General features: G+C 48.4%; 1 protein-coding gene across 1 annotated transcript; it reads right to left on the bottom strand.

Annotated features, from left to right (window-relative positions):
* Positions 1 to 5,491: 5,491 nt before the first annotated feature.
* On the bottom strand, positions 5,492 to 12,515 carry LOC123082294 (probable E3 ubiquitin-protein ligase ARI1). Its single transcript, XM_044504656.1, has 5 exons — positions 12,296 to 12,515; positions 11,691 to 11,723; positions 11,254 to 11,557; positions 6,578 to 7,061; positions 5,492 to 6,501 (listed from the first exon to the last, which is right to left on the bottom strand). Exons 1-5 carry the CDS (start codon positions 12,434 to 12,436, stop codon positions 5,856 to 5,858), a joined length of 1,608 nt encoding a protein of 535 aa, XP_044360591.1. The 5' UTR covers positions 12,437 to 12,515; the 3' UTR covers positions 5,492 to 5,855.
* Positions 12,516 to 13,314: the final 799 nt, after the last annotated feature.

Raw genomic sequence — 13,314 nt, 5'->3', positions numbered from 1 at the left:
CGCACGACTTGGACTTGGGGCTTGGGCGACCGGCGACGGCAACGATGAGAGGACGTCGCTCCATGACACCGTGTCGGATGGCGGTGGCCGCCGACTTGTCGTGAGGTTCCCGGGCACTGCCATCTTCGTCTCAATCCAGAGCCGGACAATGAGAGGAGACGAGACCGCTCCCGCGACACCTTATGTACGTCTCCATTGGTGCTATGAAACTAAGAAGCGCCAACATAGTAGTTGGGAACAGATCTAAACTTGGATGGAAGCATGGAAATTTGAAATTAGGTCAAAAAACTAATATTACCACCAAGATTGGGAAGCATGGAAATTTGAAATCAGGTCAAACTTGGAGGAAGCAAAGGCGATGCATTTCTTTTTCGCCCCAAAAAGGTCAAAACAGTGACTATACGATGCATTTCTTCAGTACAAAAACAAGGCTATACGATGTATTTTTTCACTACAAAAACAAGGCTACAACCGGCATGGTCATGCCACGTACGTCCGCGGCGGCGGCCATGCTGCCGTTAGCCACAGCGTTGCCGGCATGGTCATCATCGACGCCGCTGTGTAGACGCATAGCAAATGTTCGATGAAATGTTTGAGCCATATATAAGTTTTACTTCGTTATATCTAGAGGATCGGTTTAGGTACGGCCAAAACTTAGTGGAGTAAATTTTTTCCACTAAGGGTTTGCTTCACCGGAGATTTCACTATTTTCCGGGGATTTGGTGCGCAGTGAGAACCTATCGTAGCCAAATGATGCTACAAGGAGTGTTTGAGATAAAATATGATGGGCGAGATGAAAGTCCGGCCGGCAAACGTAGGCACTTTGCTTTGCAGTCTGGCTGCTATTTTCGTTTCCTTTTCGTCACAGATGACACTTGTTTTGCGAAAGTCCTAATCCGAGCTCGAGCCCAAATGCTCTTGGTGTCTCAAAAAAAAATGAACAGTGAAAAATTCTGAATTTTTTGGTAAACATTGAGAAAATTTTCGAGCGCTTGCAAATTTTCATCATCATATCACAACTGTGGAAATCATGGCAAAAATGCACTCCAGAATGCTTCTGAAAGTAGCATCTTCGGAGCATCATTTTTGCCACGACTTCCACGAATGTGATTCTATGATGAAAATTTGCGAACACTCAAAACATTTCATAATGTCTCCCACAAACAAAGTCAATTTTTTGTGAACTTTTTTACATATCTCTTTTATTCCGGACTCATTTGAGCCCGAGCTAAGAAACTTCATGTCCGTTGTTCTGCGCTTACTTGTAAGCAATGTACGTATGTTCCATTATATTTAACTTAAGGGATCGATTACATGCAAAGTTGACTGGTTTTTGTTTTTTGGTCAGTTCACTGACCACAAATTTCTTCCAGACGATTTGATCAAGCATTCTTTGTAGGTGGATTTGGTCAAGCATTTTGGTCAATTAATCGATCAAGCATTTGCATATAGACTATAGGCTGCTCTAGTCCAATACTGCCATGCCAGTCTCTTTTGTACGTGGATTACGTGCTGCTTCAAGCCAGACGAGAAAGTCGACTGAAACTGAAAGGGATTTCAGGTGACTGAAGAATTGCAAGATCGATTAACATATGAATTTCATTTTGAGTTCGTAACACAAAATTAAGCACAATACAAACCCGTTCAGCTGATAGTTCTTGGGCTAAGGCCGCGTACGGATGCGGTGTCCGGTTTAGGGGTCCGCGTTGAAGATGCCCTTATTATGAATGAATGAAATATGAAATTATGAATCATTCCTTGTCTTGCTGAATGGTGATGAGGCTACTATGACCGACGCGAGTGGACTGGGCAAGTCTGATCACCAAATCAGTTGCTATTTTTTAGTTGTGCAAAGTCCACATGTTTGATTCCTTCTGCCTCATGCTATCAAATACTTGAGAAGTGGTCAGGGAGAAAAATTAGAGTTAATATTAAGAGTTTATTTGGACATGCTTGAAGTTGGATTAGGTATTGTACAAAAAGAAATATTTTTCATTTGTTACCAATGCTTTAGTCAAGAGAGACAAATTCTTACATGCCATTGACTCGGCGGTTAACGAGCTTGAACATTGAAATAAGCCAGGGAAATTTAGTTCAAAATCTCAAAATGAAAAGGCAAGATTGGTGTTAAGTATATTTCATTCATCCACCCATCGAATTTCATCCGTCTTTTCCAGTACCAGTTTCAACAACAACAGATAATGATGAATTCTATCTTAATAGGCTAACTATATATAGGGAGGGAGTTTTATTATCGCGAGCTGGCCTAACTTATTTGCTGTTGCCGATGGAGCACCGTAGGAAGAGGTAACCAGCAGCTCTGCATAGAGTAGTGTAGGGAGGCGCGGTGGATGCAGGCCAAGATATGCTTCGTGCGCTCATCCCTCTCACGGCGCCTTTTGTCTGGATAGAGTAGGGAGGCGCGGTCGATGCAGGCCGAGATAGGCTTCCTGCGCTCATCCCTCTCACGGCGCCGGCAGATCCTTGGCCTTGTCGGGTCCATCGGGGCGGGGGGCGATGGTCATGGGCTCCAGGAGCAGCGGCAGCAGCTCGTCCTGGATGCACTTGTATATCTCCCTGCAGTGCGTGTCGACGATCTTGGCGAGGTTGGAGGTCTCCTGCATGGCCCGGAGGACCTCCTCCTCGGCCAGCACAGGCTTGGCCTCGGTGGCGAGCACCTTGGACAGCTTCTCGGCGTTCTCCTCCAGCTGCCACTGCTGGTCCTCGAACAGGACCTTGGCGATGGGCAGGTTGGCCTTCTCCGACGGGTAGGTGCGCACCTCGTCGCCGAACATGTAGTAGGCGAAGGCGTAGGAGCGGGCGAGCACGAGGCGCGACGCCAGCAGGGCCCGGTGCGCGTGGGCCATCCAGCTGGCCTCCCTGATGAGCGGCCGGATGGCGGTGGCCGACTCCAGCAGCACGTGTATCTCACAGAAGCAAACCCGTGTCTTTTGCGAAAGAAAGAAAAAACACAAAAAATTCTGATTTTTTCTGTCGAAAAGCAAAGAAAGACCAGTGAATGATCTTTGGAAGACTCCCCAACAGCAGCCCTCAATTAGTTGCTCCCCCTTTGGACGCACCCCGTCAGCGTCAATCTTTTTTATTTTTGAGAAACCTGTAGTCGTCCAATCTATATCTATATCTATATTTATACCTATTATTAAATGGAGATGATATTTTTGATTTCGTCCCGCTTCGTTTGGTCCCGCTTCAATTAATTTCATGTACGCTATTTGGTTTCATTACTTACCACCCGTTTTGGCACAACGGAGGAAGCCCATCTGGCGGCGCATTGTGGCTCAGGTCCAGAGAAAAATAAAATTGCCGATGGAAGGGTTCGATCTCATAACCTGACAACCGGCCACGCACAATTTGTCCAACTAACCCAACTAGAGATATGAGTGAATTTTTTTTCTCCCGTTGTAACGCACAGGCCTTTTTGCTAGTAGGTGCTAAAAGTTCATCATATATTAAAATGATTCAATGAATATATTATAGAAAAATAGTGTGTATTCAAACATTGTTCATCGTATGTTAAAGAATCATTGGCGGTGTATCGAAAAAACAAACAAAAGAAAATTAAGAAAAACATAAAAAACCAACATAAAAGTTGTAGCAAAATAAGTGAACAAAAAATCAACAAGAAAAACCCTGAACTAGGCTAACCCAACATATAATGATGAATTATATCTTAAGCTAATTAGGAGGTTTTATTATCACATGCTGGCTCAATTTGTTGTTGCCGATCCGTAGGTAACCAGCAGTATAGGGAGGCGTGCTCAATGCACGCCAAGCGATCCATCGGGCCGGCAAATCCTTGATTAGCTTTTTACATATCTTTTTGATTTTACTATTCCTCCGGGCTCATTCGAGCCCGAACTAAGAAACTCCATGTCCGTTGTTTTGCGCTTACTTGTAAGCAATGTACGTACGTTCCATTATATTTAACTTAAGGGATTGATTACAGTCAGAGTTGACTGGTTTTTGTTTTTTGTTCAGTTCAGTGACTGCAAATTTCTCCCAGCCGATTTGATCAAGCTTTCTTTGTAGGTGGATTTGGTCAAGCATTTTGGTTAATTGATCGATCAAGCATTTATTAGGAAGAAAATTGTGGAGATGCCCTTATTAGGAATCATTCCTTCTCTTACTAGATGCTCTTTTTTTGATGAAAAAGCAGCAGGGTGCTGATTTTCATTGATGAAGAAGGAGAGTACAGAGTACAGGTGCAACAAAAAACGAGAAAAGGAAACAGTGCAGGGCGCCGGGGACGAGACTTGCCTGCTCCCCGCGCGTGCGCCCATCCGTGCTCCCGCATACATGGCTTGATTTGATTGGAACAAAATAAGGCCCGGCCCCATCCCTTTAAAATCAGGAGGAGGGAGGGGGATGGTTTGATTAGAAAGGAGAAAGAAAAAAAGATAACCGTAGGATGAAGTGGGAACACAGATGGAAGAACGGGGAGGGAGCAGGCAAGCCGGATCCACCCTGCCTACTAGATGATGATAAGGCTATGACCGACGCCAATGGACTGGTCAAGTCTGATTATTCAGATGTATTTACAAGCTGGCCAGGTCAACAAACTAGTTGCTATTTTTTCTTTTAGTTGTGCAAGGTCTACATGTTTGATTCCTTCGGCCTCATGCCATCAAATACTTCAGAAGTGGTCAGAGGGAGAAAATTAGAGTTGGTATTAAGAGCGTATTTAGACATGCTTGAAGTTGGATTACATATTGTATAAAAGGAAATATTTTTCGTTTTGTTGTCAATGCTTTAGTCAAGAGAGACAAATTCTTGCATGCCATTGATTCGGCAGTTAACGAGCTTGAACATTGAAATAAGCAAGGTATCTTTTCAACTGTCGCAAAAGATTTTTGGGAGGACATTGGAGATATGATGAAATCCTTGGAAGAGTGGAGGTATTTACCTAGGCTGCGTCTTTGCATTGGAGGTATGATGCACCTATGTCGCTCTACTCCAAATTCTAAATTCAGAACATAGCTATTGCCGTTCTTATCCAACATCAGACACATTCTTTTGTCATTGAGCTCACACATACTCCGTATGAGTTATAGAATTTCCTCACATCAGCACAAAAAACTCACTACAGAATCATCCCTTGAAAGAAAATGCAACACAAAAGCACACCCCCACTGACGGACCTACCCATGAGCTCAACCACACCAACACACTCCGCAAACCCTATACACACTACCAATGAATCCTTCCCTCAATCAATCTTGAAAAAGAAACAATCTCGAGAAAATACTTCCCTCAATTCATCGCCACCAATCCACCAATAACCACTGATAACTAGAAAACCCCTGTTTAGCATCACTACTTTTTGTTTTCATCATCCCAGAACTATTGATTGACATTTCCTTCTTGATACCAGCTACATAGTGTACTCTCTTAAATCGGTGCCCGCCTTCATTCATCATGTAAGCCTAAGTCATGTAATTGACTAAGTGGTCCATATTCTTCAGTATATTATTTTCACTTACTAAAACACGTTAAACTATTAGTATCAAACACAAGCAACAACAAATTACGGCACACATTTGCTAAATGACAGGCTTAAACTCGAGCGTGACGACAGGCGGCGTGTCGCCGCGCCTTTTGTCTGCTAGTCTTCAATCTAAGAGTTCCACCAACATCCATCCATCCAATTTCATTCATCTATTCAAACTAGGAGTACCACTTTCAACAACATATAATGATGAGTTATATCTTAAGCTAATTAGGGAGTTTTATTGTCACGCGCTGACCTAATTTGCTGTTGCCGATCGAGTTCCGTAGGTAACCAGCAGCTCTGCATGCATATAGGGAGGCGTGCTCGATGCACGCCAAGCAACACATCAGGCCGGCAGATCCTTGGCCTTGTCGGGTCCATCAGGGCGGTAGGGGGCGATGGTCATGGGCTCGAGGAGCAGCGGCAGCAGCTCGTCCTGGATGCACTTGTACATCTCCCTGCAGTGCGTGTCGACGATCTTGGCGAGGTTGGAGGTCTCCTGCATGGCCTGGAGGACCTCCTCCTCGGCGAGGACGGGCTTGGCCTCGGCGGCGAGCACCTTGGAGAGCTTCTCGGCGTTCTCCTCCAGCTGCCACTGCTGGTCCTCGAACAGGACCTTGGCGATGGGCAGGTTGGCCTTCTCCGACGGGTAGGTGCGCACCTCGTCGCCGAACATGTAGTAGGCGAAGGCGTAGGAGCGGGCGAGCACGAGGCGTGACGCCAGCAGGGCCCGGTGCGCGCGGGCCATCCAGCTGGCCTCCCTGATGAGCGGCCGGATGGCGGTGGCCGACTCCAGCAGCACGGCCCTCTTCTGGATGGCCGGCCAGAGCTGCGTCTGCTCCGCCGTGCGCGAGTTGACGTGCACGTTGAACCGGTCGCAGTAGTGCGTGTACCGCAGCATCTGCCGCCTGATGCTGTCGTAGTTGGCGTGCCCGGCCTCATCGTACCGGTTGCAGTTGTGCAGCGTATCCAGCCGCCCGCCGCAGGCATAACTGTATGCACGTACGTAGTCACCATAGACATCAGCAAGCTCAAGGTGAAAGAGAAGAAGAGTCTGTCGGTACGTACCAGAGGTGCTGGCCGCATGGACAGCTGACATGGTTGCAGCCGCCATTCTTCTCGATGGGCCGGAGGCACTTGGGGCAGCTCTTGGTGTTGACGGCGATCCACTTGAGGTTCTCCGACTCGCCGTGGAACTTGGCGTCCCACTTGTCCCACATGGGGCACGGGCATGGCGAGTGCGCCGGCGCCGCGCAGTTGAAGCAGAAGCTCACGCCGCAGGGGCACTCCACCTCGCAGTAGCGCTCGCTGGCGTCCACCACGCGGATCGCGCGCCCGCAGTGCGGGGCGCTCGGGCACCACTTGACCGACGCGTTGTTGTCCAGGTACGAGTCGAGGACCAGGTTGTCGAAGCGCTTGGCGGCGTCAGGGTACTTGCGGCCAAGGAGCCGCCGCACGGTGGCGTCGTCACAGATGGCCGGGCATTTCACTTGCATGCAGTGGATGTGCTTCTTGCCGTTGCCTAGGGACGCGAAGAAATGCTCCGTCCAACCTGAACAGAAGAGATTCAACAAGTGCCATGGTAAGCAAATGTGCCAGGTTAGAAAGCTCATGCCTGGCAATATTTACATTAACGCACAGTATTAAGGCAATGGTTTTGTTCATGAAACATAATTTGTGCTATTCAGTGTCATGATGGTGCAAAGCCCCAAATTTCAGTGGAAAATGAAGAAGAAAAATTAGGCCCATGATGGTACAACGGGGCTTGTGGTGCTGCAAGACTTTGTTTTTTGAAACAAGGTGGCTGACTGCCGACCTTATATTTCAAAACAGGCAAGGCCTGATGAAGTAAATAAATCTGAAAAAACTGAATATGTTTCAAACATACCGTAAATTTAAAACAGAAGCCGGCTGTGGATCATAGCTAGTTCAAATTTATGCATTTTGTTTCTCGAGTTTGTGGGACAAAATCTGAATTGGATTTCCAATCCTCTGTTCTTTCTATGGGCGTCTCTACATCCTCGGTTTTAGGGGGGTTTAAAGAATTTCTCAAAACTTCTATTAGTGTTTAGTGATGACTGTGGTGGTGGGGTGCTCATAGAAAAACAAGCTGACACCGGTCGGCTCCCACCGCTCTGATTGGATGAGTGGAGCACGCACCCCTTATTCCACAATATTCCACTTGACACAATATTCCACCCAAGGCATGCCTTTGGCAGCCATCTCAAGCCAACACCAGATTTATGAGCTTCAGATTATGCACACCCAGCCCGCCGTGTTGTTTGGGGTGCACACCACATACCAAGCGATCAAACAGCTGCCGCCCTTAGCATCGGTCTGACCACACCAAAAGAATGCCCGTCGCAGCTTGTCAGCACAGCTCAAGAACCACGGTGGAAGGTCGAGGGCCGACATATGGTAAATAATGGCAGCCGTGAGGGTGGAGTTGATCAGGATGAGGCACCCTCCTCTCTTCAGAAGAGAGACCTTCCAGGACAGGATATACCCAACAATTCAATCGACGAGCGGCTGCAAATCCGTCTTGGAAGGGGGTGAGGTCGAAAAAGGCAGCCCCAAATAGCGAATGGGGAACTCCTTCACCGGGCCTCCCAACACAGAGGTGAAGGGAAGGATATCCACCGATGTGTAACGGATTGGTGATGCATAGCTTTTGGAAAGGTTGCACCTCAGCCCCGATGCGTCCCCAAACACTTCCAGCAAAGCCAAGACCGCCTCCGCCTCGCCAATCAGCGGCTTAACCAGTAGGAGGACGTCGTCCGCGTAAAGTGAGAGACGGCGCTTAATGCCCCACTGCTCGAGGGGAACAAACAGGCCAGGGGCCTCCCCTTTGGCGAAAATCGCCGAGAACACATCCATGACGATGATGAAGAGCAGGGGGAAGAGCGGCCCCCCCTAACAAAGCCCTCCTGCATGCCAAAAAGGCTCTTCCGCGCTGCCATTGAGGAGAACTCGGGTGCTAGCCATCGATAGCAGCAAAGTAAGCCGCAAAAGCCACCACCTGCCAAAGCCACATCTCCGCGGCACCTCCAACAGGAAAAGCCACAAGACCGAATCAAACGCCCTGATCATATCCAATTTCAGCATGATCGCATCCATCCTGTGGCGATGCAGAGAACTATCGATTGCTGCATCAGCATGAAGTTATCTGTTATAGCACGGCCACCGATGAAGGCACTCTTGTTGGGTGCAATGAGCCTCAGCGGTGTAGGAGCTAGCTGCAAATACATGCCCTTAGTGAGATTTTTCGCAAAACTATGCACCAGGCTCACCGGACGGTGATCCTTGACATCCACAGCACCATCGCACTTAGGAAGCAGAATGATATATGCCTCATTAAGCTTCGCGAAGCCACGCCTGTCCCTGGCATCGAACGCGCGCACCGCACGCATTACGTGGGCCACGCAGATTGGTAGAACCTGGCGGATAACCCATCAGGGCCTGGCGTATTGTCTTATGGGAGGGTGTGAATGACGTTCCAAATGTCCTTCGAGAAGGAACACTCCAAAGGCTCTGCGTCCACAGACCACAGGTCCAACGCTGCCAAATTGAGCGAACACTCCCGCACAGCAGGGACCCCGGTGAGATCCCTAAAGTGCACCGCAACGAGGTCCTCCATCTCACCCTCAGAGGAGGTGAGCACATCCCCCTTCCGCAGCCTAAAAAGGTGATACCTTTTCCTCCAGGAGCTAGCACGGATATGGAAGAATTCCGTGTTGGCATCCCCTTCACAAAGCTAAAGAATACGCGACCGCTGATGCGCGATCGTCCTCTTAAGGGAGGCCAGACCCAAGATCCTCTTCTTGATCCGTCGGCCAAGAGAGAACTCTCCTGCCGAGAGCTGCCGAAAGTCCATTGTGACCTCCATAAGCCGCATGACTTCATTGGCCAGGAGAAGCTGCTCTTTAATATTGAGAGAAGTGCATATTACACCCGTCAACTCTAGCCCTAGTCTAATATACACCCCCCAACTCCAATACCATCTACTTTACACCCCCTAACTCTCAAAACCAGGCGGAATTCAACCCTCCCCTCCCCGTTGACCGGTTTTAACCCAGTTGACCGGTTTTGACATGTTGACTGGATGAACAGTAACCAAAAAAAACAAAAAATATTTTGGTTTTTCCAATGAGTGAACAGTAAATTCAAAAAAAAAGTTGGAAATAAAATTCAACAAGCAGTTTCGATTTTTTACCTGGTGAATAGTAAATTCCAAAAATACTTTTTTCCAAAAAAAACGAATTATTTTTGCGTGGACGATTTTTCAGCGCGTGATGTCCGTGACAATTTTCAGCTTGTTTGGACATTTCAGTGGTCTCTCAACAAAAAAAATATATCAGCCCGAACTGTTAACTATTTCATGCAAATATAATTCAGAAATTTTTGTTTTCTTATTTTTTTTACTGAAACTTACTGTTCACCCGGACAAAAAATCAACATTTTAAAAAATCAAAATTATTTTATTATTATTTATTTAGAACTTTTTAAAATTTTACTGTTCAGCCGGTGAAAAAACATATTTTTTTAAATATATTTCTTTTGAATTTACTGTTCACCCAGTCAACAGGTCAAAACCGGTCACGGGGAGGGGAGGGTTGAATTCCGCCTGGTTTTGAGAGTTGGGGGGTGTAAACTAGATGGTATTGGAGTTGGGGGTTGTATATTAGACTAGGGCTAGAGTTGAGGGGTGTAATATGCACTTCTCTCTTTAATATTCCGAATCCTCCTGCCACTCCACCTAGGTAGCTCTTTGGCCATGGCTTTTAGTCGCACGAACAGGTCAATGGACAGGTTACGGTGAGGCACCACCGAGCCCCAGCCGCGAGCAACCGCCTCCTGGAAACCACCAAACTTGGGCGAAAAGGCCTGAAAGTGGAAGCGCAACTTATGGCAAAACACAACATTCGTGGAAAGCATAATTGGGCAGTGATCAGGCAAGGAGGAGGTCATCGCCTGGAGAAGGCAATTAGGATGGCTAGCATCCCAATTCGCCTATGAGAACCATCAATCGCCCTTCACTAACTAACAACGCGACACTCGTTGCTCCACGTGTAGCGATGACCTAGGAGGGGCACCTCTTTCAGCTCAAGGTCATTTAAGAGGCGCCGAAAGCGGCCCATCATCCGCCGGTTGAGCAAATTGTTGTTCTTCTCTGTGGCCTCCACAATTAAGTTGAAATCACCGTCGACGGCCCATAGGCCTGCGGATGCCGCCCTAACATGCCGCAACTCATCGAGAAAGGGCACCTTGAGTTGGTCGTTAGTTGGTCCGTAGACGGCAGTGAAGGACCGAGGCAGGTTGCCGGTCCACCGAGAGATTGATTGTGACATCAAAGTGTCAATCCGCGAACTAGAAACCTGAACGCAGCTCGATCGTCAAGCCACAATGATACCACCCGCCGAGCCAACAGCCGGGAGCGCGCAAAACCATCGAAACGCGATCCCAGAATTCCGGTGATGGTGAATTGATTCACCGCAGCGAGCTTGGACTCAATTAAGCACACTACAGCCGCAAGTGATGCTAAATCCTACCAAATGTAGGTTCCAATTAAGTTTTATTTCCTCTATAATTTTCATGACAATCGAAATACCAATCCAAGTTTTCTTTCCTCTGGTATAATTTTCATGACAAGAAAATCACAAGTGATGAATGTAGGTTCCAATTAAGCAAAGTAACTGCACGAAAACAGTTGCTTGGGGGCAACGGAAACAGGGGCGGGTACTCACAGTCGTTGCAGAAGCAATGCCCACAGTCCATGGTGGAGACATCGGACGGCCGGGAGACGTCCTCAAAGCAGACGTTGCACGTGACAGTTCGGGGCCTCTTGTGAGGCGGCGCCCTTGCACGAGCCGCCGTGCTACTGTCCTCCGGCGGCACCACAATTCTTGCCTCCCTGAACAACCCCTCGCGCCCCCTGCGCTCGAGGAAGTCGTGGATGCGGTCCATCTTCCACCGGTGGTGCATGAGAAGAGCGCGGGCGTTGTGCCGCTCTATGTTCACCAAGTTCATAACCATGGACACATCTTGTTGCTGTAGGGTGGATAAGGAAGAAGAGTAGCAAGCAGTCAAACCAAAAATGTCATTCATGCATGATGTGGGATTAGTCATGAGCTGGCTGTACGCATAGTCTGAATTCTTAACCAATGCCGGCCGTTTGGTTCACCTGGGCAGCTGATAGGGACTTTCTCGTGATGGCCTGCAGCAATAAAAGTCAGAGTCGGTTAAATTGATTTAATCATCGGTATGTTTTATCAAAATGACAGTAGCAGTAAATCAGTAAAATCATTTTTCTCCCTTTTGGTAATGGCCAAAGAAGAAGTTTTTTTAATGCTCCTTTCGACGCAGTTCAGCAACACAAAAGGGCAGTAATAATCAACAAAATACAATCTAGCAGTTTGACTGAATAAATACAGAATTGAACTGACAATTTTTACATGGAAGATTGTTTTGCAGCGACTGAATTGATTGACTAGTACTGTAATTCTTAGTACTAGTGAAATCTAGCTATGCGTCATCAAGACTGCAGACTGAACCACGCTGCCAGCTGCTTACACTGTTTGTTCCAGAAACACTCCTAGCTAGGGTTCTAAAACCAGGTTGGCCGGCAATAAACCGCACCGAACCCTCGCCGAGACGATCCCACGATCCGGCGCCGATTTCAGCGGCGGTGGCATCGTCGCGGAACCAGCGCGATTGGATTGGATTGGAGCTGGCACGAGCGGATAAACGAGACAGTACTATTATGAGTTCCCTGCTCCGATCGCTTACCCAGTGGTCCGCGCGGTGCTCCGGCTGCGGCGCGGCGTCCTCGAACAGCCCGACGTCGTCCTCGTCCGCCTCCAGCCCGTCCTCCTCCGCCTCGTCGTCCTCGTCGTCGTAGTAGAGGCAGGACTCGTCGTCGCTGGCCATGGCGGGCGGGCGATCGGTGGCGGGCGGGGAAAGGCGAGGCGAGGCGGCCAAGTGAGCTGCCGAGGGTTTGTTAATTACTAGCCAGGGGGGTGGGGTGGGGTGGGGTGGTGTGGGAGGGCTGGGCTGTGGGGACTCGTTTGACTTGACTGCCACGACGCCTGGCGCCACGCGCGCGTCTGCGATACGATGGTTGGTTATTAAAGTTGGGCTCCGGTTCGAGCCGGACCGGCCTCTCCCTCTGCCGCCGGCCGGCTCCGCCCGTCGATCGTCGGCATCGGGACACACGACGTGGTACGTGCCGACGTGTGATTGCGTACGGTTCGGTTCCGTTGTTCCGAAAGGGAAACGCTGTCTGTCTGTCATGTGCTTTTCCGCGTCGTCGCGCACGAGGCTGCACGCCCATTCGGCGTTCGGGGCGGGACCGCGAGCGAATTGCTTGGTGCCTTCGGGGAAGCTGGGTAGGCTGGTCGCCGTCGCTGGATCTGGCGGCAGGGGCAGGGCACGGAAACGGCAAACGCCCGGTCGGTTCCTTGGATTTGCCTAGATTGTCCTGTCTCGGGACAGCACAGCACGGACCAGGTTGCGTTGGCACTTTTTATCAATGATGATGAATGATGATGATGAAAATGGCTAGTTTTTTGTCTTGTGTTTCAGAAAAGGAAATATGTGGATTGCTAAACTGTAATTTGTTTCTCCGGGGGAGATATAAGTGTTTAACTATCAAAACTATTAAACCTGCAAAAAAACATTTTTTGCGAGTAAAAATAATATCGAAACCCTTAGGTCTGACATTTATCATAGCTTGCTCCAAGCTGCTTAGTTATGTTGCTCATGGGGGTGGCAATTAAGTGGGGTTGGGTATTTCTTGTTTTTCTTTC

The sequence above is a fragment of the Triticum aestivum genome, chromosome 4A, assembly GCF_018294505.1.
Source record: "Triticum aestivum cultivar Chinese Spring chromosome 4A, IWGSC CS RefSeq v2.1, whole genome shotgun sequence".
Lineage (NCBI taxonomy): Eukaryota > Viridiplantae > Streptophyta > Magnoliopsida > Poales > Poaceae > Triticum > Triticum aestivum.
The sequence above is the reverse complement of the archived record's forward strand: the minus strand, read 5'-3'. Positions and strand labels throughout refer to the sequence as shown.

Bases quoted from the DNA above. Each gene is read 5' to 3' on its own strand.
- LOC123082294 (XM_044504656.1), bottom strand. From the start codon at position 12,436: ATGGCCAGCGACGACGAGTCCTGCCTCTACTACGACGACGAGGACGAC. The intron at 11,724-12,295 runs GTAAGCGATCGG...TTATTGCTGCAG, and splicing joins AGCACCGCGCGGACCACTGG to GCCATCACGAGAAAGTCCCT. The intron at 7,062-11,253 runs GTGAGTACCCGC...TCTTCTGTTCAG, and splicing joins GCATTGCTTCTGCAACGACT to GTTGGACGGAGCATTTCTTC.